Source organism: Podarcis liolepis (genome assembly GCF_965112155.1).
Source record: "Podarcis liolepis genome assembly, chromosome: 14".
In the NCBI taxonomy this organism is placed as follows: Eukaryota; Metazoa; Chordata; class Lepidosauria; order Squamata; family Lacertidae; genus Podarcis; species Podarcis liolepis.
In genome coordinates, this window is record NC_139569.1 from 19,471,952 (window position 1) to 19,499,573 (window position 27,622).

The window sequence follows — 27,622 nt, forward strand, 5'->3', positions numbered from 1 at the left end:
GACGGAAACCAGAGCACATGGAAACACCGTTTGCCTTCCCGCCACAGTGGTACCTATTTATCTACTTACACTGGCGTGCTTTCGAACTGCTAGGTTGGCAGGAGCTAGGACAAAGCAATGGGAGCTCACCCCATCATGGGGATTTGAACCATCAACCTTCTGATTGGCAAACCCAGAGGCTCAGTGGTTTAGACCAGGCACCCCCAAACTCAGCCCTCCAGATGTTTTGGGACTACAGTTACCATCATCCCTGACCACTGGTCCTGTTTTGGATGATGGGAGTTGTAGTCTCAAAACATCTGGAGGGCTAGTTTGGGGATGCCTGGTTTAGACCACAGCGCCACCCGCATCCCTAAGCTCCCCCAATATATGACAGACAAAGGTATACTGGATCTGGAGACTCTGCTTTGCTATTGTGGCTAATAAGCTCCCTCCAAGAATTTGGTCACATTCACACAATACATTTAAAGCCCTATTGTACCACTTCCCCTAAAAGAATCCTGGGAACTGTAGCTTACTTTCTCAAAGTGCTAGAGTTCCCAGCACCCTTAACAAACTGCAAGTCCTGGGATTATTTGAGGGAAGCCATGTGCTTTAAATGTGTCCCCTTTTAAATTATCTTTTAAAACCATTTGAGCCAGTCATCACATCTTGAGGCAGCTGCTTCCATAGTTGACAATGCACACAATAAGGAAAATCCTTGCTTGTTCTGAATGGCTGTCTATCTGTGCATTCACTTCCTACCAGATCAGTCCTCTGGGGCAGCATGCTACACCTTTAAAGATACGCAGTTAGCATGCAAAACTCTCCACTGCTCTCTTGTGGTTACTGGTATAATAGACCTCACTAACAGGCAGAGACTGTTCACAAAAAAAGTTTCCAGCTTCTCCCAGGGCCAGAACCAAAGTGGTAAAGTGTTTTTTTTCTGGAATGTCGCCCTAGGACCAAGGCATTTTCCCATTTAAGATGAATAGTAAAGGCAGCTTAATGTTGTCCAAGGACAAGATGGTACCCTCCATGCAGTGTACCAAGGGTGGGGAACCTGTTTCAGCCCCCTTCTGCACAATCCTCTGGGGGCCACATGCTAGCGGTCAGCAGGACCAAAGTCAGAAGTGGGAAGAGCAACAAATGCAAATTTTACTTCAGCATCATCCACTCCGCTTGAAAGCAGCAGTCTGGCTTAGCTGGTGCAGGGCAGCCACCATGGCAAATTGACACATGCACCTCTGTCCACTCGGTGCCTGATGCTTGAAGCAGCTGCTAAACTCTGCCTAGTGGTAGAGCTGGCCTCTATTTTGTGTGGTTTAATGCATCTGTGGTTTTTTGGGGGTTTTTTTTTTGCTGTTTTTATTGTCCACTGCTTTGGGGAAATTGCATGGATTAGTAAAATAGTTGTCATCATCATAATAATAATTTGCCACCTGAGGCAGAAAAGCCCACACATCCCTCTCCCTGGCAGTAAAAAGCCAGAGAAAAGACTGATGCAGGACAGTAAGCAATAACGCTTATCACAGTTCAAGACATAGATTGTTGTTAGGTAAAGGGACCCCTGGCTGTTAGGTCCAAACGTGGCCGACTCTGGGGTTGCAGTGCTCATCTCGCTTTACTGGCCGAGGGAGCCGGCATACAGCTTCCAGGTCATGTGGCCAGCATGACTAAGCCGCTTCTGGCGAACCAGAGCAGCACACGGAAACGCCATTTACCTTCCCGCCGGAGTGGTACCTATTTATCTACTTGCACTTTGACTTGCTTTCGAACTGCTAGGTTAGCAGGAGCACGGACCGAGAAATGGGAGCTCACCCCGTCGCGGGGATTCGAACCTCTGACCTTCTGATCAGCAAGTCCTTGGCTCTGTGGTTTAATCCACAGCACCACCCGTGTCCCAATGTTAGGCTGGAGGTAAATGCAACCTGACCCCTAGGATCTCTCACCCGTACACAATCCCTTATGAACAGAAGGGTCTAGACTGCTTATTCTTCATTTTGGGTACCAGTGATGGTGGCACAGTGGTAAGACAGACATGTCTGAGCCACAATACAAAATCTGCTGTAAAGTTCATCCACTCAAGAGCCTCTGAAAGTAGTCTTCTCTCTGATATGACTTCAAGCGGGGACGGCTCTACCACTGGTCAGAGTGAGGCGGCCACCTCAAGCACCTGATTTTTATGTGCCAGCAAGGGTAAGCAAAATTATGGTTATTTCATTTATTACTTTATTAATGTTGTTTCTTTGTCTGGCTGGAATGTAGCCTACAGTGCAAAAGGTTACAACCACTGACCACTTTTTGGTCTCTGACGTTGCCTACCCCTGGCATATATGCCCCACCCCACCCCAGTTGATGATGAAGGACCTCGGGCTGCAAAGGTTTCCCCACCCCCTGCACAAACTCATTCATGGTTCCCTGCACATTGTTTGGAAGCTACCTGGAACTTTAAATGAATATTGCATCGTAAACAATTGGGATGAAACCCACCTAAGCAGTAATGGAAAGGAGATATTTCTTCCCACCAGGATGGGGAAAAAAATGGTACGAGTGCCAAATTCAGCACATGGCACACATTCAGGACTGCTGGATTATAACAAGGAATTGGCCAAGGCCTCCTCCGATCAAATAATAATCACAAATAACACTGAGCCTCTCATTTGCTCCACCTTGTTAACAAGGTGAAAGCCACACCCATTAGCAACCTGAGTTGATAGCAACCCTTTCCTACGTAGGCAAGATCAATGGGCAAATGCATTGTCTTTCAGATACACTCCTTTTTGCTTTCATCCGGGTTTTCTCCTCTTGCAGCTGAAGCTCCAAGCCCTCCATCACCAACCCTTGGACCGCATGGACTTTGGGAATGAGACTGAGAACAGCCGTCTTACCACCTTCCGAGAGCAAGTTCAGCGCCTCAGCAATGAAAACGTAAGTGTTTGGTTTCAAACGAGTCTTCTGCTGCCTTCCTGCTCCCCATAGCCTCCACCTTTTCCCACCTGGTGCCTTAGAATCATAGATTCATGGAATTGAAGAATTGGAAGGGACCCCAAGGGTCATCTAGACCAACCCCGTGCAATTCACAAGTCACAGCTAAAAAGCACCCATGACAGATGGCCATCCAACCTCTGAGGTGGCTATTGAACCTCTTTAGTCCTTGTTGGACTACAACTTATTATTATTATTATTCAATATCATTGTTTATTATGTAATATTTATTATTATTTCTCTATTTACTCATAAACATTGCTGAAAGTGACTTACAAACACAGAAGAAATAATAATAATAATAATTGTAATACAAAATGCAAAATATTAGGGGAAATGGGGTTGTTGTTGTTGTTGTTGTTGTTGTTTTAAAAAGTATATTAGGCAAACGGCACACAAAAATGTACTTATTAGGACAATTTGGTACTAAAATATGGATGAATTTTCATGAGGACTCCCTGCCACACAAACAAACAGATAAGGAAATTGAATTTAAGGTTTGAAATATGGGGAAATGAGATTAATTGAATTGGACCAATTTCCCTGTGCCTAGTCTGAATTTCGTGGGCTGAATATGTTTTCCTCCCTTCCATGCAGGTTCAGCTGCAAGACAGGAACGAGAGGCTTTGCGCTAAACTTGGGGAGCTGCAGGAGAAAATGGGGCAGGTGGCTGGCTCCAAAACCGACTTGTCGTCAAGACTGGTTCATAGTGAAGAGGAGAAACTCAAGGTAAGGCATAGGGCAAGGTCCCTGCTGCACAGAGACAATTAATAACACTTTGCTTCTCTCCCGATTACATCCAGTTGTTCAAAATGCTTCACACACAGTGCCTTGGTCATGGCCTTATGGCAGCCCTGCAAGGTAGGCCAGGCTTTCTTTGTGAATCAGGGGTGAGAAAACAGTGACTCTTAGACCCTAAATGCTGTAATTTTATTATTTATTTCATTTATTTATTGTATTTACATGCTGGGCAGCAAACAAAAATCCTAGTCAAAAAAAAATTCTAAAACAGATAGAAACACTCTAAAAACAATTCCAAAAAAATCTAAAAGCAGTGCAGACAGGGGAGTGGACGTTTGTAATATGGTGCCCTGAGCGAGGACAAAATTTGGTGTCTGTCCCTAAATATTTCTTATTTTCACAATAATTCCTTTTGGAGTAGAGTTTGTTAAAAGTGCCCTTCCCCTTCTCGCTTCCCATTACAGTCACACCTCGGGTTGAATACGCTTCAGGTTGAGTGCTTTTGGGTTACGTTCTGCGGTGACCCGGAAGTAACAGAGCATGTTACTTCTGGGTTTCACCGCTCGCGCATGCGCAGATGGTCAAAATGACGTCACACGCATGCACAGAAGCAGCTAATCGCAACCTGCACACGCACAGTCGCGGGTTGCATTCGCTTCAGGATGTGAACGGGGCTCCAGAACGGATCCCGTTTGCATCCTGAGGTATCATTGTATGTGCATGGTCTTGTCCATGCTGGTTTGACTCCATTTTTAAGCATCTCCGAATGTTCTTCTGTTCCTGTCCTCTCAGATTTCCAAGGATTTCGTTGATTTCCAGATTGAGACCAACAAAATGAGAGAGCGCCACGAAGCAGAAAACTTTGAACTGAAGAATCTGGTAATTGACATAACTTTTTGCCATGTTTATTCATTTCCATGGGCCTACGTTAAGTGAAAGTTCGTGGACTCCCAACCCATCGTTTTCTTTATCGTCTCACCGCACGACAGTGCCCAAGATTCTTTGCAGAACCGGGGACAAGGCTTAGCAGAACCAGATGCAGAAGCTGGGAAGAGCTATAGTAGTCCAGGGTCACAGGGGATTGAAGACTTGTTACCATTTCTGCAGCAGCTTCCTAAAGCCATCCAATCAGCACGACAGGGGAGCTTTTTAGCCTATGAAAAGGAGCCTCCTCACCCTTTGTGCTGATTGCAGCCAATCAGAGGGAAAGGAGGTGAGTCAGCCACTGAGGATTGGCTCCAGGGTCACTCTGAAGAACAGGGCTGGTCCAGAATGGCCCACTGGGGTTGGCTAAGAGGGACAGGGCAGGTAGGGCAGCCAGGAATGCTGCTGGTCAGTGTAGACTATACTGGGCATGATGGATAGTGGTCTGATTCAACATAAGGCAGCTTCCTAGACAATCCTGTTCATAGGACCAGTCCTCATTTATTCTAAAGACCCCTCAAATTACCCCCCCCCACTGTTTTTAGAACATAAGTAATATAGATCTTGCTCTGCACTAGAAAGCACAAGTTCTCCAGTGATAGGGAGTCTCAACTGATTGATAGACAATTGCTACATAAAACAGGACGGGAAATAACGGACCTTGAGTATATATATTTCTTATGCCAGAGTATCTTTTCCAAAAGAGAAATATCTAGCTCTAGGATGGAAACCAGATATGGCTGGATATGTGAATATTATAAAATGAATCTACATTTGTTTCAGTTTATTTATCTTTAAATATAAAAGCCACACAAAAGCTGCCATCATCCTCTTCGTTTAATTTATACATCGCTGAATTGCCAAAATGGCCTCTAAGCGGTTTCTAAATGTAGAACCAATCGCAAAAAACCCTCAGCTATGCTGAGCATCAAAGACAATGATCTTTACAAGTCTCCCCTCTCCCCAAGCCGTGTTATGACAGTTGCATACATTTCCCTCGCTGGAATTTGCTTCCCCAGATCCTGGCCCTCGAGAGCCGTATTCTGGAGGTGGAGCTCCATGATGAGAAGACCACTGGGGAGCGCGATGCCTTACAAGAGCGCTTGAGTGCCCTAGAGACCAACCGCAAGGAGCTGGCAGACGAATATCTTGTTCTGAAGAGCAATTATCTTGCACTGGGCAAGGAACACGAACAGGAAGTATGGGCCGCTCATCTTCCACGGAAACCTTCTCCATCCTTGTGCAGTTTAGATGTTTTGGACTACAACTCCCATCATCCATGGTTGGGCCATGCTGGGCGGGGCTGATGGGAGTTGTAGTCCAAAAACATCCGGAGGGCACTATGTGATGATGGTTGTAGAGGCTGTAAAGGGTTTTATACACCCCAAACAGCTCCTTGAACTTCTAATACGTAGAAATTGATAACTGGTCAGCTCGTAATAGCTGGCTTCCAACCCAAGGGATGGCCTGCGCCTCCATAATGCACTTACCTGCTTTGCTTTGTAGGTCGCTAAGAATGAAGAGCTTAGCAGAGAGTTACTGAACTTGGCCAATGCCCGAGGCAACAGCCCCAAGTCCCAAGCTCAAACCAACAAGGGTTCTGTGGAGTTGGAAAGGGTGCGAGCCTTGGTCCACCGTCTCTCTGCCCGCAAAGTGAAGGTATGCATTTGTGGCCATCTAAGGGACCCTCCATGTCCTTTGTGTGTTCATGATGGTATCAGGGTAGTCACACGCGATCCTGCTGTGCATGCTGCTTGTCGCTGCACTAGATGGGGTTTTAGCCTGATGCAGCTGGATCTTCTGATGCTCTTATCTCTTTTGTATGCAGAAATCTAATGCATGCTGTCTTCTGTGTCTTCTTGCCATAGCCAGAAGAGGTGGTGGCTTCCGAACATGAGCGGCGGAAACTGGAGAGAAGTGTGAGTGTGCGGTGGTGATTGTGCTGTGCTCTGAAGAGAGGGGTGAGGGAGGGAGGGACGCCAGGCAAAGCGTTTTGGTGCCTGATAGAAATTCAAATCAGTTTGCTCCTGCAGCCAATTGGAAGCCGTGCCTTGGTTTTTGAACGGTTCCAGGAGTCGAACGGACTCCCAGAACGGATTAAGGTCGACAACCAAGGTACCACTGTACATTAGGGGGGGAAATCTGCACCTAAATTCACTGGAATTCTCACGAGGACTTTTAAAATGAATGAATGAATGAGTGAGTGAGTGAGTGTTATTGTTATATGGAAATGTGCAGAGCTGAACTTTAGATTTGGACAGCAATGGAGCATATGCCCACAATGCCCAGGGAGGGGGCGCTTCCGAAGGGGGCGTAGTGTGGAGGGTGCCCTCCCAGGCACGGGATAGCCGCTCAGGTGCACGGATTGGTGCGCACACCCTGCAGCCAGGGGCGGAGTGAGCCACCGATTGGCAGACATTCGGCACTCCGCCCACCATGACTCCTAAGCCTCCCCCAGCTGTCAAAATGAAGGGGGAAGGGGGGATGCTGCTGGCAAAGCAGCGCAGCTCCCCCCTTCTCACAATGGCTCAGAGTTGGGGTAAGCTTGGGAGTTGTGGGCGGGCAGCACACCAAATGTCACCCCCCCCAGCAAAGACACCCGGGGTGACTCGCCTCCACCGCAACCCCCTTCCTCTGCCCCTGCATTTGAATAAAAAAAAATTCTCCCCCTCTCACAACACTACAATTCATGGTCATCCAATGAAGCTGAATGTTTAAAGATTCAGAAACAGATTTTCAAAAAGTCCTTCTTCACAAAGTGCATGGTTAAACTCCAGAACTTGCTCCCGCAGGAGGCAGTGCTGGTGATCGACTTAGGTAAAGGTAAAGGGACCCCTGACCATGAGGTCCAGTCATGGCTGACTCTGGGGTTGCGGCGCTCATCTCGCTTTATTGGCCAAGGGAGCTGGCGTACAGCTTCTGGGTCATGTGGCCAGCATGACTAAGCCGCTTCTGGCGAACCAGAGCAGCGCACGGAAATGCCGTTTACCTTCCCGCCAGAGCAGTACCTATATATCTACTTGCACTTTGACGTGCTTTCGAACTGCTAGGTTGGCAGGAGAAGGAACTGAGCAACAGGAGCTCACCCTGTCGCAGGGATTCGAACCACCGACCTTCTGATCGGCAAGCCCTAGGCTCTGTGGTTTAACCCACAACACCACCCGCGTCCCTGGTCATTGGCTTAGATGGCTTTAAAAGAGGATAGGACAAATTTGTGAAGGACAAAGGCTATCAGTGGATACTAGTCAAGATGGCTATGCTCTGCCTCCACAGTCGGAAGCAGTAATGCTTCTGAATACAGTGGTACCTCGGGTTACAGGCACTTCAGGTTACAGACACTTCAGGTTACAGACACTTCAGGTTACAGACTCCGCTAACCCAGAAATAGTACCTCGGATTAAGAACTTTGCTTCAGGATGAGAACAAAAATTGCATGGCGGTGGTGCGGTGGCAGCGTGAGGCCCCATTAGCTAAAGTGGTGTCTCAGGTTAAGAACAGTTTCAGCTTAAGAACAGACCTCCGGAACGAATTAAGTTCTTAACCCGAGGTACCACTGTACCAGTTGCTTGAAACAAGAGAAAGGAAGAGTGCTTTCGCACTCAGCTCCTGCTTGAGAGTTTCCTACAAGCATCTTGCTAGCCACCAGGAAAACAGGATGCTGAATTGGGTGGGCCATTGGCCTGATCCAGCAGGCTCTTCTTATGTTCTCAATATGTAACTAACCGCTTCTTCTGTTCTTCTCCCACCTCCAAGCTTTTTGGAAACCAGGATCACATCACTGCTCAGATTGAAAAGATGAAAGAAATGTACAACTCACAGCAGCAGAAGTTAGAGGAGAGAGTGTGAGTACGAGCCCCCAGCCTAGTCCCCCATCCACCCCCCGAGCGAATCAGAGGGTTATATTCACTGCAAACGTGCATTGGTATTCTGCCGGACCGCTCCTTGTCTCTGCAGGGTGACCCAGGGCAAGGAGCTGCAGGAGGCCAAGAAGGCGATCCGGAACACGCAGCACAAGCTGGCAGAAGAGTCGGTGGTAAGGAAACCTTGGAAGTCACAGCTGAACTACACCGTCAGCAGGATTTATGGATCACTAGGGATGGGGGAGCAGTTCCATTCACATTTAAAGGCCGGTCGACCTAATTTGCACTTTCTGAAGCAATATGCCAGCCAAAGAAAACAGCCGTCCTTCAAAATGGGCACTTCTCCACATTTCGCAATGCCGTTCTCCAGCCAAGTAATGTGTATGAAGAATGCAAATATTTGGGCGAAGTGTGCGCATATTGTTGAAAAGAACATATAAAAATGCATTCTCTTGGGGAACACTGCTTTGCAAAAATGTGCAGGTTGAGTAAAATGGCATGTATATATGTTTGGAGGAACTTGCACTAAAAGGCTGATGGATATTCATAAGGGTTAAAAAAAATAAATCACAAATTTAGGTGGAAATGGGGAGAGCTGAAGACTGGGGAAAAAGGAGAAACAAAAATTGAAAGATTTGCCCATCCATATGAACTCCTACAATCTTTAAATTCTGAAGAGGCTATTGAAGCTTGGGAACCTAAAAGCAGTTTCACGCAACATCCTCAGACGCATAGTTAATACAACGAAGTTGCTTGCCAAATGCCAATGAGTTCCAGAGGGAAGGTGCTGTCACACTGAAGGATCGATTCCTTACAAGTGTGGAACAGACTTCTCGTTTACAGAATGGGCTCTTAATTTACAGATTGCAGGTGTGATGCTTTTGGACAGATGATCTGCCAGTAGCTTGCACCACTTCAGATTGCGGGTGGCAGATTTAATGCTCCTTGACACCAGAAACTTATTCCACATGCAGTGCAATGCCGTATACACATATGGAAAACATCTAAAGCCAGTATAATAACAAATTCAGGAAACAGAGTAACAAATGAAAAATGAGATGAGCCGAATTTAGAAGCTTGCTCCTTCCTTGTCCTCTTGCCTTCTCGTTCACAAATCCCCCTCCCTCAAGGGATGGATTAATCTGTCGCTTTTGACTTCTCTCAATTTCTCATTTTGTCCCAACCTTAAGTTCAGTTTGCTACATTTCCTCATCAGTTTTTGATTTATTTGTTTTAAATAGGCCTTGTGAAAATCCCCCAGCATTTCAGGGCACCGTTTTCTAATATACACATGTTCTTATTTATTAATTTATATGCCACTTGATTGCCAAAGGAAGCTTCTAAGCAGTTTGCAAAATATTAAAACTAATTCACACAAACATTAAAATGCAAACACCCGTAATAATAATTAAACTGTCTATACAATCAAACAACCCCATTAAAACATAAACATCCCTAATGAAAATCTACTATAGATTTTTGGGAATTTGTTTGTTTGCTGTGCATTGGGACACCGTAAGGAATTTTGTATGATGGTTCCTGAGAGCAAGGAGCAGGTTTTCATCTAGGTTTGGATACAACTGGATGCCAAGATGGCGGACAGAACCGCTCAAAACTGAATTGACTTTTTTGGTTTCATATTATTCCCGAACACTAGGGCTGGTCTACTAGTACATAATAAAACAATCCATTCAAACAACAACACAGCAGTTGAAACAGGAGGCTCGGGTCAAGAGAATGCCTGTGTAAGTAGGCGCAACCTCAAAAGCCAGCAGAATGCCAATACAGATGATGGCATCTCATATTTCAACAAGATTGTGTGCCATTTTGCCTGCAGGTATTACTTTCGTCCCAAAGCCAGCTCCAAGAAGTGGAGGCAGAGAATTCTCGGCTTCAGCTGCAGCTGAAGGAACTGAATGAGGAGTACAGGTCGCGGCTCCTTCAGTACATCACAGATCTGGCGGTGAGCGGTTCCCTTTGGGGTGGGTGGGTGGCAGATGTGCCAGAGCCTGGATCTTCTCCATCAAATCCCAGAGCAGCTGGTGTGGTCCAAGCAGACAGTACTGGGCTTTGATGGCCAAACCATCTGACCCGGCCTAAGGCAGTTTCCTGACTTCTAATCCCAGCCAGGATAGTGGCAGAATTATGGAGCTAGGAAGAGGGCAAGCCCGGACCAGGAAATCAGGAAGAGACAATGGGAAACCTTTCCTGTGCCTGGATTCTTTAGGGTCACTGGAGACTGGATTCCTCACAGCACTTTAGTGTGCTCCCATTCCCAGTTTCAAAATAAATGGGCCATGAATGGGGAACCCTCAGGTCTGGAGGAGCCAATGGTCTCTCTATCTGCGTCCAAAGCCACAGCCCTTACCAGCTCTGCTATGCACCTTCTTTGAGTGCTTTTGCCTGGCTGGAATGTGTCCATGAACCCTGAATTTGCGGGGACTTCCGGGTTGGCGCGATCTGGAAATGGCGGATTCCCTCCGAGCTGCGGAGGGAATCGGCTCAACTGAGGAAGGGTCTTGCCGCGCCGGCGACGCGGGGACCCTCAAAAACCGCAGGCGCTGAAGCCTGCGGACTGAAGACTCGGTGGGCACCTTAAGCGCCCCCCGATTCACGAAGAGCCTTTTTAAAGGCTGCGGAGAGGATACGGAGGGTGGCGTGGTGCTGAGAGTCGATCGCTACCTCGGTTGAGCGAAGCCGCGAGCCATGACTGGAGAGCGCTGATTCCCTTCCTTGAAATTCGGACTGAAAAGAATAACCCGTGAGTAAAACGAAATTGGACTTTATGAATATTATCCCGTGAATTTGAGACGACCGGGGGGTGTGCTAAAAGGAAGTCCGCACCCCCCTTCTTGCAGACGATCTAAAGCAACGATATAAGAACTAAGCTGGAGTGCCTACCCTTTGTGGGGTGAGTTGAAAAAGACATTAACTTCCAAGATTTGGTAAAAAGAAATTTTGAGCCGGAGAGTGGAGTGCTGGAAGTTTTTTTTTCTGTTGTAAACAACCCCCCCCCCTCCCGGGCCCGGGAGCGTCCTGCTTTTGAGCTTGTGGAAGAGGTGCGGAGTTTGACAGCTGTCAAAGCTGTCAAACGGACAGTTTAAGTGGAAAAATCGCTATTTAAGATCCCTCTGGACTAAAATGAGTTACAATTGAGTTAAAATTGTTGGAAACAAAGTAATAACAATAAGTTGGAGGATTGTTGGAGAAAGATTACCAAGTAACCAGATTCCCTCTAGGGGGAAGTCTGTGAAATTACAATGGCTGTGGATGGAAAGTTACTAGTGGAAATCGAAAGAATGTTTCATCTGGTGGGAATCTTACAAGAGCAGAGTCTGGCTATGAATAAACAACTTATAACCTTGACTTCTGGAACAAGCAGCTCTGCTGAATGTATTGAGGACCTGGATGAGAAAGAATCCACAGCTGAATTGGAAATGATATCTAAAGATGTGGAAGAGACTAAACAAGAAAAAGAGAAAGTAAAGTTGGAAAGCACCAACCAGAAGCTGGCATCTGTGGAATATAAACAAGGAGACTTTTGGATTACATCTACCACAAATCTGCGAAAGATGCAAAAGATGAAGGAGGAGGCCCCGGGAGCTTATGGAATACAGGAACTTAAAATAAAGAAATATGATGGGGGCCTCCACTTTGACTTTGACTCTGAAGATGCAGACTTTGTGGAAATTTTCCAGCAGCTGCTTCCAAATGTCCTTGTGAGAATATGGTTGGATGGTGACAGAATTTTTTCGAGATTCGATGACCGACATAAAGGATTACCAACAAGACCGGCGGAGAGGGACTGAAAGAGACTTGAAAGCTTCGGACGTGAGGAACCCAGGCTAAGAACTGATATTTTGGACATGTATTGGGAAGGGACGAAAACCGGGGATGGGAGGGAGGGAAGAATAGAACCGTAAAAACACTCAAGACCTTTGGGTTTACTTAATATGACTCTTATTTGAGACAAATTGGGAAATCAATGGAAGAGAACTTGAGTCCAACTTAGAAAAAAATTACTTTTCTTTATAAAAGAGGTAACTTTAAGATGATTAAGAAGAGAAATACCAATTTGCTGACATAATTCTGGGAATTGGGATGCATGAAGGGGGGTGGGGGGAAGTCAGGGAACAAGGTTAGGAAAGTAAGATTTTCTGAAATTATACATGTTTTTGTCTTTTGTCTTTTTTGTGTGTATTTGTCTTTATAAAAGGTGAAAAACCAATAAAAATTTCTATAAAAAAAATGAACCCTGAATTTGCATGTGTTGCTCCACCCACTTCTGCCTCTGGTCCCACCCACCAGGGTCATGTGTCATCTGGAAGGTTGCCCAGAAGGGACTGTGGCGTTTGGTCAGAAAAAAGATTCCCCACTCCTGTACTGAGCTAACATATGAGACTGTCTCTGTGTGTCTGTGTTTCAAGGAGCACATGGACAGCAAGTCAGATGCCACTGCAGCAAAAGGGACCAGCAAAAGCACCTTCAAACCGGCTCACATGAAGCGCTTTGTGGATGGCATGCTGCAGGATATCCGAGCTTCATACAAGTCTAGGGAGGAACAGCTGGCCAAAGCCACTCGCAGCTACAAGAAACGCCTGCAGAACTTGGTCAAGAGGCACGAGGGCCTGCTCATTGCGTACAGGTAGGGGAGAGGCCACATTGCAAGGCAGCAATCCCACTAGCGCCGGCAGTTATTCCTGCAGTGGCCATAGCATAGGCAAATCCCCTAGTAAAGGTAAAGGGACCCCTGACCATTAGGTCCAGTTGTGACCAACTCTGGGGTTGCGGTGCTCATCTCACTTTATTGGCCGAGGGAGCCAGGTCATGTGGCCAGCATGACTAAGCTGCTTCTGGCGAACCAGAGCAGCGCACAGAAACGCCGTTTACCTTCCCGCTGGAGCGGTACCTACTTATCTACTTGCACATGATGTGCTTTCGAACGGCTAGGTTGGCAGGAGCAGGGACCAAGCAACGGGAGCGCCCCGTCATGGGGATTCGAACCGCTGACCGGCAAGTCCTAGGCTCTGTGGTTTAACCCACAGCGCCACCCGCGTCCCCAAATCCCCTAGTGCCGGTGGTTAAATCCTACCCCTGGTAAGAGGCAACCCCCTAGTGCAGAAAGTTAGCCAGTAGAATCCAGACACCAAATGTCAGTAAAACAGGATGTTTATTTAGGCACTGAAAGGTCGGTGCCACACAACCTCAACCAGCAAGTAGTTGAGGAGTGGCACACCAAATATGAGAACAGCACATGCGTTTATAGTTACCAGCAAAGGGACAGTTCTGTCTATAAATGGCAATATTTCCTTCTACTAAAGTCTACTGGGTTTCATCGTGAGACATCAAAACTCTTCTCTCCTCCTCCCTCCTGCCTCCTTATAGCAATATCTCCTGCGAATGTGTTGTTCTGTCCTTCTCTCATGTTCTCTTTAAACACAACCTTCACATTCCAACCTTCTCGCGCACATTTCAACTTCCATTCTATAATCAATATTACAGTGTCTGGAACTGAGGCAATCCCCATAGTGCTGGCAGTAAAATTCTACAGTGGCTTGATCTGTGGCTCCATCCTTTTCGGTGGTTGCACCTCCCTAAGAGCCGATTCATCAGTTCATCTCAACGCACATGGAAGCTGTCTTTGATGCGCCTGATGAAGTGGGCTCTCTGGTTTATGCAAACGTACAATAAAACTTGTTGAGGACTTTAAGGTGGTGTGTGCATGCGCACATGTGCTGCGTATCACTGTGAATATTTGGTTAGCAAATCCACTTCTTTGCCAAGCCTAAGGGCTGATCTGTAACCCCTCTGTTTACAGGATGCAGCGTGAACAGATTCGGTCGCTGGGCAGCCACGATCTGGATCCTGGCCCACCAGAGCACCATTTCACCATCACAGACGCCGAGCTGCTGACGAGCACCTCTCAGGAGCTGAACCGGCTGCGGGAGGATAAAGCCAGCTTGGAGGGCCAACTGCATGAACTGCAGATGAAGGTGAACAGGGGTGGACTTTGTCCCCTGGATGCTGGGCCCTTCTAATGGAGGAGCCTCTCTGTTTGGCCCTTGGGCCCTGGCCACGCCCTCTTTCCCAAGGCCACACCCACTCACCAGCCCTGCAGTATTACACCTTTGAAATATACTCGGAGTCGAGAGTGGATTTCATGCTCTTTATTCAGCTCATAGTGGTGAGGAGGAATGGAAGTTCCCCCACAATATCTGCTTTATATACATTATTTACACAATGGGCTGCACATGATTGGCTAATTCCGGGATTCTCCTGTAGGCCAATCAGGTTGTGGATTCACTTCCACCTGGAGCTGGATTGCGTGGCTCCTGCAGACCAATCAGACTGTTGCATTTTTCTAGGACCAATCAGACTGCTGCATTCTGGATCCTATTGTTCTAGGACCAATCAGACTGCTGCATTTTGGATCCTATTGTTCTAGGACCAATCAGACTGCTGCATTTTGGATCCTAGTCAACTCAGTACATAACAGCCTTCCTTTTCCCCCACGTCTGTCCCTGAACTCTGATAAAGCCCGTTGCTTGTATGGAGAAGGGTGGGTAAGTTTGTTTAGAAACTAGCCTTCTGTGCAAAGGTGACATAGATATTCATGGTTCTGCCGCTCAGTGGCATGTGGCCCCAGGAAGGTTGTGCAGAAGAGAATGTGGCCCTCAGGCTGAAAAAGACCCCATGACCCCCCAAATAGAAAAAATGGAAGTTTTGATCAAAACCATCACCTTCCCCCCCTGCTTTCCCTTACAGGTAAAATTAAGTCAAAACGCTGGCTCAGGGACATCACCTCCGCAGTAAGTACTGTTTCTTACTGTACATGAGGGCTGGGGAATATGCAACCCTCCAAATATTCTTGGATTCCATCAATGTTACACCACATTGACATAGCATAATACCACAACCACACATCCACATCATGAAACATAACATAGTAGCACAAAACACCACATCCACACAATGAAACATATTATCACATCCACATAGTGTAATGGACTTTGGTATGCTGAGATGCAGGAGAGAGAAATTCACTTCCTTTCTCCTGAGTTTACAGCAGCTAACATGACCTCTAGAGGGAGATCTTGCAGCCCTAAACAAACCGGCACACAATGCATTCCTCGGTTCATACCATCCTTTCTATACAGTCAGAACTCCCCGAACATCAAATGTGACCTATATTTTGCTTATGCAGTCCCCGGACAGGCTACGAAGAACTTTCCCACGGCTTGCCTGCATACTTCCTCGCAATTAGATCACCTATCCTCACGATTTAAGCCACCCCAGTGAAATAAGTGGATTTACCCAGAAGCATAGTAATGGAATTTGCAAATACATAAATGGAAGAGTTGCATTCCAGGGCTTCTGTCCCTCCCTTTCTCACCAGCCAGAGCCCATTGTTTTACAGAATGCTTTGCCTCGTGCAATATGTGGGGCTGCTAACGTGACTTTGTATTTGCTCATCTGACCATCTTTGAGGGGGAAGATAGTTCTACTAGGGGCAGCCAACACAGTGCCTTCCAGATATTGTTGGACTCCCAGCACCCATCCACCCTGTGACCATGAGCCACACTGGCTAGGGCAGATGGGAGCTGGAGTGCAGCAACATTTGTAAGGCACCATGTTAGCTACTCCTGAGGGTCTGGACAAGAGATAGAGCAGCCTTTGCCAACCTGGTGCCCTCTAGATGGACATTAGGTCATCTCATGCTGATATCTAGTCATCTAGTTCTCATTTGTCTTTTTCAGAAATGAAATTTGATAGTGAATTACTTGTGCCCTACAGGAAACATTCTTAATTTCATACCATACTGGTGCCCCCTCCAGATATTTTGGGCTGCAATTCCTATCACTCCCAGCCAGTTTGGACGTGCTGACTGTGGATAATGGGTGTTGTATGCCAAAAACATATGGAGGCCGACCAGTCACATGAAGAAATGGATGGCTTGCTGACAGGGCTCTTTCCAGTTCCCTTTTGCTCCTTTTTCTTTTCAGCACGCTGGACGAGGCGGGCTGGGCTGAGCTCCGGAAACAACTACGAGAGTTCACTCAAACCACACAGGTAAAACACTCTGGTAACACAGTAAGGCCAATAGTGTCAATACACTGTGTGTGTGTGTGTGTGTGTGTGTGTGTGTGTGTGAGAGAGAGAGAGAGAGAGAGATCATATTCCATACAGTGGTACCTCGGGTTACATACGCTTCAGGTTACATACGCTTCAGGTTACATACTCTGTTAACCCAGAAATAGTGCTTCAGGTTAAGAAATTTGCTTCAGGATGAGAACAGAAATCATGCTCCAGCGGCACGGCGGCAGCGGGAGGCCCCATTAGCTAAAGTGGTGCTTCAGGTTAAGAACAGTTTCAGGTTAAGTACGGACCTCCAGAACAAATTAAGTACTTAACCTGAGGTACCACTGTATTCATATTCTGCTGGATCAGTTCAATGACCCATCTAGTCCAGCATATAACAATTTGTACCCCGCCCACCTGACTGGGTTGTCTGTTCTCACACTGGCCAACCAGATGCTTCTGGGAAGCCTGCAGGACTTAAAACTCAATTTAAGTTATGCATGCAATAAGGATTAAGTATGGATTTCAATTCACACCTGCTCTTTCTTTCCCCCTTTCAAGTAACTTGAAATACCCCATCCATTATGAACAGCATATATTTTCAAATAAAAACTCCCCCTTGAAACCAGAGAGAGATGTTGGTGTAAAGGCCAGGTGGTGGTTCCTGAATCTAGACCTGAAAGGCATGGGTAGGCAAACTAAGGTCGGGGGGGCTGGATCTGGCCCAATCACCTTCTAAATCCAGCCTGCGGACGGTCTGGGAATCAGCATGTTTTTATATGAGTAGAATGTGTCCTTTTATTTAAAATGTATCTCTGGGTTATTTGTGGGGTCTGCCTGGTATTTTTACATGAGTCAAATGTGTGCTTTTATTTAAAATGCATCTCTGGGTTATTTGTGGGGCATAGGAATTCGTTCATCGCCCCCTCCCCCCAAAAAATATATAGTCCAACCCCCTGCTGAAAAAGTTTGCTGAGCCCTGCTGAAGGGGGTGTTTGACAGTCTGGGTCTTTGTATGAAAGGGGGTGCTGTTCTATTCATCTGCCAAAAGCACAAGGCGACAAAGCACAGCTGAGCGGCAGAACATCTACTTTGCATCGGGGGGGGGGGGGCTCCACACTGGCTACCTCTGTTTTATAGGACAGAGTGGTTTTGGAACCGTCCTTGTTACGTCATTATCTTTATTAATTTTTATACTGCTTAATGCCATACCAGGCATCCAAGCAGTTCAAAAGTATAAAAACCAACCACAGAAGCATTAAAATATAAGAATCCATAATTAAAACACACAGTAAAACAATCCCATTCAGAGAAACATCCATAATCAGAGCAGGCAATTGAACAATCCCATTGAAGCAGCAAAGTGATTAAAAACAAGAGGCAGTGATATCAAGGGAGCGCCTGTGTAAAAAGGGGCATCTTCAAAAGCCAGCAGAATGCCAATGCAGATGGGTTTCTCTCATATATCAAGCAGGGAGTGCTGTTTCATTGTTTTAAACTCTGTGAGCTGCCTTTAATAAATAATAATAATAATAATAATAATAATAATAATAATAATAATAATTTATTTGTACACTGCTCATCTGGCTGGGTTTCCCCAGCCTCTCTGGGCGGCTTCCAACAAAGACAAAAAATACACTAAAATGTCACACATTAAAAACTTCCCTGAACAGGGCTGCCTTCAGAATGTCAAGGTAGTTGTTTATCTCTTTGACATCTGATGGGAGGGCGTTCCACAGGGTGGTCACCACTACCAAGAAGGCCCTCTGCCTGGTTCCCTGTAGCTTTGCTTCTTGCAATGAGGGAACCGGCAGAAGGTCCTTGGCACTGGACCTCAGGGTCCGGGCAGAACGATGGGGGTGGAGACGCTCCTTCAGGTATACTGGGCCGAGGCTGTTTAGGGCTTTAAAGGTCAACACCAACACTTTGAATTGTGCTCGGAAACGTACTGGGACCCAATGTAGGTCTTTCAAGACCGGTGTTATGTGGTCTCGGCGGCCATCACCAGTCTAGCTGCTGCATTCTGGATTAGTTGTAGTTTCCGGGTCACCTTCAAAGGTAGCCCCATGTGGAGCACATTGCAGTAGTCCAAGCGGGAGATAACTAGAGCATGCACCACTCTGGTGAGACAGTCTGCGGGCAGGTAGGGTCTCAGTCTGCGTACCAGGTGGAGCTGGTAGACAGCTGCCCTGGATACAGAATTGACCTGCGCCTCCATGGACAGCTGTGAGTCCAAAATGACTCCCAGGCTGCACACCTGGTCCTTCAGGGGCACAGTTACCCCATTCAGGATCAGGGAATCCTCCACACCAGCCCCCGTCCCCTAAGAACAGTACTTCTGTCTTGTCAGGATTCAACCTCAATCCATTAGCCGCCATCCATCCTCCAACCGCCTCCAGGCACTCACACAGGACCTTCACCACCTTAAAAACATACGGGTGGAAAAAGTGGCCTATACAAATAAAATTAAAATCTGCCAGTCTACCCATCCTTTTTTTTTTTTTTTGTCCTTCCTGCCCCTATGGTTCCCTTCTCCCAACCTCAGGAGGATCTCGAAAAGGAAAGGAGTCAGCTGCTGACACGGGCGATGGTGGCAGAAGAGCAGGTAGCCGAACTGCAGGAGTATGTGGATAAACACCTTGTAAGGTGAGAGGTCTTTTCACCTGGGTGAGGGTTTAACTGTCAAAATCATTCATGGGGCTCTCCCGTCGGCTCATGTTTAATAATCATACCACTTGAACATTTTCACAAAGCAGGAATGGGCAATCTTTTTACAGCCCCATGGCTGCCTTCCCAGTCGCAGCTTCCCCATCCTTGTTCTGGGTGCTGAGTCTCTTCAGCAGCTCCACTCAGTGCCAAGTTTCCTGAACTGAGGAATCCAGCCTGGTGAAACAGTAATATAAGGCTAGCCAGGCCCTTATTGGTTCCTCCAATCACCTGACCCCACTAGGCTGAAAAACAGCAGTACCATCTACCCCATTGCCTTATACAGCTTGGGCTGGAGGAGGAAACTAGAGGCAATTAAGTTGGGATATAAATGACATAGCCCAGGAAACCTCCTGGTCATGAGAACCAGGTGGCCTTGGTCAGCCAATGTCCTCCTACTGTCTCCCACACATAGACTACCAAGCCTACTCTGCTCTCACAGTCCCTCGCCACCAAAGGTAGCCACATGGAAGCTCATTACTCAGGCGGTTCCATCCACCTTAGGTACCTGCATTTAAATGTCTGCATTACATTCTCTCCCCACTGGATTTGATCAGGCCCTTGCAGGGAAGGTTTGCGACCACAGCAGAACTGGGTTAAGGCCGTTTTCACTGTGCTGTTGTGCTGCAGGTACAAGCAGGAGATCTTGAGGCTGAGGAAACTTCTGGGAATAGACAGCCATGAAGAACTAATTGCCGGAGCTTCTAACCCTCTGTCAACTTCAAAACCCAAGAGGAATTTCAGTAATGAAATGTAGTCTCTGACACCCAAGCTATGGGAAGAAAAGGCTTTGTAGCATCGGCAAGGAAGACTGGCACCTTGGCCTGAACAGCAGGTGGATTGCAATGGTGGGGTATATTTCCGTCCCCCAGAATAGACTCCAGGAAGCAAGTGGCTCAATGAAGCCCTTTCAGCAACCATTTTTTTCTTTCATTTTTTTAAAAAAATCCTGTCCTTTGTCTAAGAGGCTCAGAGCTGTTCTTCCACCCATATGCTACCCCAAAATTATCTTCATAACAACCCCAGGAGGTAGGCTAGGATGAGAAACTGTGCCTGTCGTCCACCGATAACCATGGTGGAGCAAGGATTTGAACCCTAGTCTGAGACACTCAATTCGAAACATCTTGTGAGCTCTTACATTCCAGATGCATTTGCTTCTTCTTTCAGTATTTCCACTGAATTCTCTCTCCCTTCTGTCTTACTCTAATCAGCTTTCATTCTGACATTCAGATGCTTATATTGTATTCCAGTGAAATGGTTAATGAAACAAGCCAGCTTCACGGCTGAACTTGAAAACTTGGCTTGTTTAGTAACTTGTTTAGTAACCTTGGTTGGAATAAAACCACGAACCCTGGTTCAAATGACAGCCTTTGAAAGCGAAACTAAACTCAGCTGAAGTCCACCCCCACCCCGGTTATATGGGAATTACGTGTAACACCAAACCATGATTTAGAGTAGTTTGCAAACCATACCACCATGTGTAGAAATCTGAAGTTGTACCATGTTAGTAAAATAAATCACTATCTGGTACATTAAACCTCAGCATCCCGAGGATCACAGTTCTCTTTATTTCACAACCAAAGCTCCAAGCTGAAGCATGGCATGGGTTTGCTAGCCCAATAAGATATTAGCAGCCCACTGGACCACACACTGAGATGAGTAAAAAAAATAAGTGCTGTGAAAGTTCATTACAAATAAATAAATAAATATACACACTACTCCACAATGAAGAGACAAACCTGTCCCATCCTGCGGCAAAGGTTCCAATGAGTTTCCAGAATTAGCAGGATTCAGGGGAGGAGTTACGGAAACCATGTGATTTCCCTTGACAAATCATCTCATTGTTCCTCCCTCCCTCCCTCCCTCTCTCCCTCCCACACCCCAGTGCTTATAAAGGGCTGTCAAGGCCAGCAATTGGAAAGAGGCAGATTTCACTCTCTGAGCCACTGGAAACAACCCTTGTCCGTCTTGCAAAGGTGCCTGCTTGTTTCCTAGAGGACACGTTCTTATACCGGGCTTCCCTCTGGTCTGTCCTGCTCAGATTGCCGTACAGTCTTGATGTCGTAGGCCCAGGCTCGGTTCAAACCTTCCCCAGCCATGCTGGTGGGTGTCCAGTTGGGGAGGGGGAAGCGTCCAGCCACCACACGGGCCTCATCCGGAAGTTCCACAAGCAGCTTCCTTTCCAGAAGCTGCAACTGAGAAATGGGAAGGAAAATGCCTGGGTTATATCACACACACATACACATACACATACACACACACACCACTTAATTGTATGGAAACCTCTAATTGGTTTTTGAAAAAATAAAAATACAATTATCAAGAAAATATAGTTTTAAACAGGTGCTTAAAAACATTCAAAGGGGAATTAAAATCAACAGAACTTTAAAAAGAGATTAAAACACATGTCAACGTTCTGCATGGCTGGATAAGCTTGCCTAAACAAAAATATTTTATGCAGATGCCAAAAAGAGTACAGTGGTACCTCGGGTTAAGTACTTAATTTGTTCTGGAGGTCCGTACTTAACCTGAAACTGTTCTTAACCTGAAGCACCACTTTAGCTAATGGGGCCTCCTGCTGCTGCCGCACCGCCAGAGCACGATTTCTGTTCTCATCCTGAAGCAAAGTTCTTAACCTGAAGCACTATTTCTGGGTTAGCGGAGTCTGTAACCTGAAGCGTATGTAACCCGAGGTACCACTGTACAGTGAAGGCACCTGTCTGATGTCAACATGCAGGGAGTTCCAAAGTTCCTTGTAACAGTGCCAGCTCCGCAGGTCAATGTCGAGTTGGCATATATGGTGTAAGATGATTCTGCAAGTAATCTGGTCCTAAGCTGCTATGGGCTTTGTATATGAATAGTAGTAGTAAATAAATACGCTTACCACGCTAGGTGCCAAGAACACAGTGACATTCTTACAATCTGACAGATCCACCTTTAAGAGAGAGAACCAAGACTATTGGTTAACCTGATCCAATGTCTGAAGCCCAGCATCAATCCTTGGCACCCAGCCTAATACCTATAATTAAAAATATTCCTATCCTGGCCTAAAAACTACCTGCCAGCCAGACCTTACAGCCTGGCTCATGAAGAGGCTAACAAACACCAGCAGCCAATGTGTTGTGTGTCCTCTCACTACCCCGATTATCTGCGCAATTTCATGGAGCCTCTTATCTCACCTTCCAAAGATCGTCCCGACAGTAAGAAACCTTTCCATAGCAGCCGGCCTTCCAGGCACGATAGCTTGAAAGTCGTAACAGCCATGGATTCAGCTCATAGCCAACAGCGGGTCTGAAACCTCGCTTGTAAGCCTCTAGCACCTGGAAGCAAAACCAAGGCACTTATTTCATTGACTGCATTTGTGATCCTTAGAAACACAGGACTGCTGCCTTGCCCCAGGTCAGGCTATTTATCCATCTGACCCAAGTGCAGGGAACCTTCAAACTATAACTCCCAGCATCCCTTGCCATTGGTCATGCTTGCTAAGGCTGGTGGGGGTTGTAGTTCAGTAACATCTGGAGGGCCAAAGGTTCCCACACCTGATGTAGCCCAGATGCATCTAGTGATGCATTCGCAAATAGATTCTAAGATTATTATTTTGGGGAATCTAGCCCTGATCAAGCATTTCCTCAGAAGCTAACGCCATCTGTGAAGTTTACTTAAATCACTAATAGCTGGAGGGCTAAAGGTTCCCTAGCCCTGTTCTACTCTTCCCTTTTGATCCAAATTATTATATATTGTAGTTCTTTCAAGTGGGCCACCCAACTTCATGGAACTTCAAGCTCGCTGCTCTTACAATTCTGCCATCGCCTGACCCTAAATCCACCATCTTCCCAGAGCGTCCTTTCAGCAGCGACATCACATTCTCCACTTGATTGGCATTTGCTGGGACATACGGCACCTGGATGAGGAGAAGAAAGAGAGGCAAGCTCTGAGTTGGAAAGGGCCACAGAGTTCCGGGGTAGGGAATATACATGGAATCCTAAAGACTCTAAAACAGTCTTTGTCAGGGCTATTTTTCTAGAAAAAGTGGTGCTGGAACTCACAACAAACATCGCCTTTGTTCTCTTATAATGACAATGGAGCCCACCTGAGAGGTGTCAGAACTGAGTTCCGATTAATTCCGGCCGAAAATATGCCCTGGTCTTTGCGAACCTGGTGTTTTCTGGATGTGTTAGACTACAACTCTCATCAGCGTCGTATGATGCTGGGGCTGATGGCGGCACAGCCTTGCTAGCGCCACAGGGGGCTCATGGGTGCACCAGACCTTGGAAGAGGGAGCAGCTGACTTGACGTGACTATCTTGTGTTGAGCCAAATCAATTAACTGCCTACTCAAATAGATAGGCGAAAGGGAAGAGCATCACATCAGGGTATAGCATCTGGAAAGCACCCTGATACAGATTGTGATTAAGCATTTCAATTATCTGGCCATCAGAATCCATGAGTCATCCTCAGTGTGTTTGTGCTTTTTTAAAATCTCCAAAGACCCCTCTTGGTCTCATAACGGAGAGTCCTGCCTGCACAAGTTCCCTCCCAACACAATAATCATGTGCCAGTTAACTGTGCTGCTTTCCCCTCAAATGTCACAGCAAATCGTCTGATATGTACCTGTAATTTTAAAGGCACTTTGCGGAATCCTGGCATGAGAATTCCAGCCCACACAACATAGGCGGTCAAGCCAGTGCCTGCTGCAATTTGCAAGAGGTCCCAGACATCCACAGGCTTTCCGTGCAACTCAGCTGCCAATTCTTCAGCATCCTCAGGATCCATGTCTGCAAGAGGGAAACATAAGAACCACCTGTATCAGGCCGAAGGCCATCTACTCCAGCATCCTGTTCTCACAATGGCTAACCAGATGTGTCTGGGAAGCCAGGACACAGGAACTGAGTGCAACGGCCCTCCCTCCACTTGTGATTCAGAGATATAATCTAGGCATATGGAGAGAGAACATAGCCCTCATGGCCAGAAGCCATTGATAGCCTATCTTCCATGAATTTGTCTAATCATCTTTCAAAGCAATCCAAATTAGTGGTCCTCACTACTTCTGGTGGCAACAAACCCTACACTTTAACCATGTGCTGTGTAAAGAAGCTTTGTTGGATGCCCTTAAATTTTAGTATTATGAGGGGGAGAAACATTTCTGTTTAGGGAAGCTTTTAATGTTTGATGCATTACTGTATTTTAATATTTTGTTGGAAGCTGCCCAGAGTGGCTGGGGAAGCCCAGCCAGATGGGGGTGGGGTATATAAATAATAAATTATTATAGCCTTTCTCCACACTGTGCATAGTTTTACACACCTTTCTCATGTCTCCTCTTACTTGCCTTTTCTTGCTAAAAAACCCACAAATGCTGTAACCTCATGGGGATGTTGCTCTACTCCTTTTTCTCATTTACATCGATCTTTTTTAAAAAAAGAACAACAAAACACAACCTAAGGTAGCTTACATAATTAAATTTTGGTTTTTTTAAAATTCACAATTCCGAAGAAAACGTGTAAACAAACACATCAGCATAACATATAAGCCAGTAGAATGTCACTCATTAAAAGCCTTGAATAATAAAAATGGTCTTTAGAGCCCGTTTAAATGCAGGAGGAAGTTTGGCAGAGTTCTACCATTGTGGGTTCCTCACCACCAAGGAAGGTCCTGCCTCCAATATCCTCCATTCCGATCTTTACTCATAGCTCACTTGGCTCACTAGCCCAGAGGCAAAACTACAACAAACCATTGAGTGTGTTTCATATGTATACTAGAAGCATATACGAGTGCAGTATTATAACATATTTTATGAGGCACCATGCCAAAAGGCCAGGGGAAACTGTTTGAATAACAAATACCAGTGATGTGTGCTTTCAGGAAAATTTGGAAGCGGGAAATTTCTCAGTTTTGTGAGATTCAAATAAAGTGCATGGTGTTGTTTAAATGTGAAATTCAAACAAATTCAAAGCCTTATGTGGAAATTTGTTTTATTGAAAAACTGGTATAATACAGTATTGCAAAATGTGGTAAGTTCAGTAGCACTCTTCCCTGATATTACTAAAACGTTTAAGAAAAGCGGTGAAAACAACAACAAAAAATTATTAGTGTTAGCATGCCTGAAATATTCATGCTTTCTAGGACGCGTCAAATTGATCATGTTGATTTTAAAGTTGCAATTTTATACACATTTACCTGGGAGTAAGTTCTATTGAACTCCGTGGAACTTCCTTCTGAATAGATATGTATAGATTGCACGGTTAATTAGTAATATATCCATTTCATCTGCTGAATCTGATATGTAATCACTCACTAGATTATATATACTTTCCTGGGAGGAAGTCCCATTGAACTCAGTGAGGCTTACTGCCAAGCAGGAATGCATAGGTCTGCACTGTGGGTTATGAGTTAATTTACAAAACAATAGCATTTCTAAAAATGGACGTTTTCCCTGCTGAAAAACATAACAATGCAGACCTTTCCAGTCCACGTAACTATTGAATGCCTCTTTAAATCAATCAGAAAAGCAGTGTGAGGCAAAAGACAGATGATTGGTTGGGGAATCCCGAAGTCTTGAAAAAATTATTTGGGAGAAGAGGGCATTGACCCTGTTTCTGTTTCTCAGCATTACCAAATTTAGCAATTTTAACATTAGAATGTCAACCTTTGCATCAACCTTAAAGCTCCAGCTGCAAAGTGCTGCTTTTAAAAAAATCTTCTCTCCTCCACCCACTTCTTCATTACAATTCAATCAATCAATCAACCAACCAACTTTCATTTGTTACCATACACTACAGAACCGCGGGGGGGCGGGGCGGACCGGCGGGCGGCGGCAGTGTAGCACAGTGGTTATAGAGTTCCAGACTAGGACCAGGGATACCCAGGCTTGCATCTTCCTCGCCAGCCCGCCGGGTGACCTTCTCAATTTAACCCAATCTGAGGATGAAGTGGCCAGGGGGCAAAAACAATGTTCGCTGCACTGAGATCCTTGAACGCGAGGTGGGATGTGTAAGAAGAAAAGGCAGGAAGAACGAGAGCAGTGCCTCTAAGAATGGACAGAATGCACCTCCCTCCCCACGGAGTAGCTTTAAATAAATTTTGCTAAATAAGTAAGTCAACTGGGATCAAGAGACAGGGCAAGTTTCTACGGGAGGGACAGGAAAGCATTGCTCTCCAGCTGCGATCTCGCTCTTTTGTTTCTTTCTAGGCACCAACAAGCCCGCGTTTCGGGCGGAAGACCACCTCCTCTCATCCCCCCGCCCCTTATGAGCATAGCACGAAGGCGCCCACTTTACCTATCCCGGAAGCCTGGTCCGCCCAAGTCTCCGTCAGCCCGTTCCTTAGGACGCTCCGTGTGGAAACAGGCACTCGAGGCACATTAAGTTCCGCTAGGGAGAAAAGCAGTCACGAAATTAAAAGACGCCTGCTCCTTGGGAGAAAGGCGATGGCAAACCTAGACAGCATCTTAAAAAGCAGAGACATCAACTTACCAACAAAGGTTCGTATAGTTAAAGCCATGGTTTTCCCGGTAGTGATGTGTGGAAGTGAGAGCTGGACCATAAAGAAGGCTGATCGCCGAAGAATTGATGCTTTTGAATTATGGTGCTGGAAGAGACTCTTGAGAGTCCTATGGACTGCAAGAAGATCAAATGCATCCATTCTTAAGGAAATCAGCCCTGAGTGCTCACTGGAAGGACAGATCGTGAAGCTGAGGCTCCAATACTTTGGCCACCTCATGAGAAGAGAAGACTCCCTGGAAAAGACCCTGATGTTGGGAAAGATGGAGGGCACAAGGAGAAGGGGACGACAGAGGACGAGATGGTTGGACAGTGTTCTCGAAGCTACCAGCATGAGTCTGACCAAACTGCGGGAGTCAGTGGAAGACAGGAGTGCCTGGCGTGCTATGGTCCATGGGGTCACGGAGAGTCGGACACGACTAAACAACAACAGGGAGAAAAGGGCAGGGATCTCTCTCCGCTGCTGTCACGTTCGCGCCATCCATTTAAACACTATGAGGCGCCTTTCAACGCTCATGGCTCTCTTCCCCCCGCCAAGAATTCTGTAGTTTGTTAAGGGTGCTGAGAGCTGTTAGGAGGTCCCTAGCCCCCCCCCCCCATCAATGCTACAGTTCCCAGAGTCAAGCCCTCTTCACAGGGAACTGTGGGAATTGTACCTCTTTGGGGGAACAAGATTCCCTTAACAACTCTCAGTACCCATAAAGGTAAAGGAGCCCTGGACAGTGAAGTTCAGTCAAAGGTGACTATGGGGTTGTGGTGCTCATCTTGCTTTCAGGCCAAGGAAGCTGGCGCTGGTCCACAGACAGCTTTCTAGGTCATGTGGCCACCATGACTAAAGCGCTTCTGGCGC

The 27,622-nt window shown here is 46.3% G+C and overlaps 2 protein-coding genes across 4 annotated transcripts; one reads left to right on the top strand and one right to left on the bottom strand.

Annotated features, from left to right (window-relative positions):
• The first annotated feature begins 2,690 nt into the window (after positions 1-2,690).
• On the top strand, positions 2,691-20,819 carry CCDC78 (coiled-coil domain containing 78). The gene is made up of 15 exons (XM_083473680.1): positions 2,691-2,910; positions 3,565-3,696; positions 4,501-4,587; positions 5,652-5,831; positions 6,139-6,291; positions 6,501-6,551; positions 8,386-8,474; positions 8,587-8,665; positions 10,330-10,455; positions 12,920-13,137; positions 14,311-14,485; positions 15,258-15,301; positions 16,496-16,562; positions 19,117-19,217; positions 19,908-20,819. Exons 1-15 carry the CDS (start codon positions 2,833-2,835, stop codon positions 20,032-20,034), a joined length of 1,707 nt encoding a protein of 568 aa, XP_083329806.1. The 5' UTR covers positions 2,691-2,832; the 3' UTR covers positions 20,035-20,819.
• ANTKMT (adenine nucleotide translocase lysine methyltransferase) lies at positions 20,806-26,637 on the bottom strand. 3 transcript variants are annotated; one of them, XM_083473896.1, is made up of 6 exons: positions 26,551-26,637; positions 23,888-24,051; positions 23,074-23,178; positions 22,457-22,597; positions 22,162-22,212; positions 20,806-21,472 (listed from the first exon to the last, which is right to left on the bottom strand). In XM_083473896.1, exons 2-6 carry the CDS (start codon positions 24,047-24,049, stop codon positions 21,284-21,286), a joined length of 648 nt encoding a protein of 215 aa, XP_083330022.1. In that variant the 5' UTR covers positions 24,050-24,051; positions 26,551-26,637; the 3' UTR covers positions 20,806-21,283. The 3 variants fall into 3 exon arrangements, with proteins under 3 accessions (XP_083330022.1, XP_083330023.1, XP_083330024.1); XM_083473897.1 differs by lacking the exon at positions 26,551-26,637 and adding an exon at positions 25,451-26,533; XM_083473898.1 differs by lacking the exon at positions 22,457-22,597.
• Positions 26,638-27,622: the final 985 nt, after the last annotated feature.

What these genes read in the sequence shown, in the direction of transcription:
- CCDC78 (XM_083473680.1), top strand. Translation starts at nt 2,833, where the DNA reads ATGGACTTTGGGAATGAGACTGAGAACAGCCGTCTTACCACCTTCCGA. An exon ending in TCTCTGCCCGCAAAGTGAAG is followed by an intron (nt 6,292 to 6,500) that starts GTATGCATTTGT and finishes TTCTTGCCATAG; the next exon opens with CCAGAAGAGGTGGTGGCTTC. An exon ending in GTGGATAAACACCTTGTAAG is followed by an intron (nt 19,218 to 19,907) that starts GTGAGAGGTCTT and finishes GTTGTGCTGCAG; the next exon opens with GTACAAGCAGGAGATCTTGA.
- ANTKMT (XM_083473896.1), bottom strand. Translation starts at nt 24,049, where the DNA reads ATGGATCCTGAGGATGCTGAAGAATTGGCAGCTGAGTTGCACGGAAAG. An exon ending in GGTCAGGCGATGGCAGAATT is followed by an intron (nt 22,598 to 23,073) that starts GTAAGAGCAGCG and finishes TTTTGCTTCCAG; the next exon opens with GTGCTAGAGGCTTACAAGCG. An exon ending in GTCGGGACGATCTTTGGAAG is followed by an intron (nt 22,213 to 22,456) that starts GTGAGATAAGAG and finishes TCTCTCTTAAAG; the next exon opens with GTGGATCTGTCAGATTGTAA.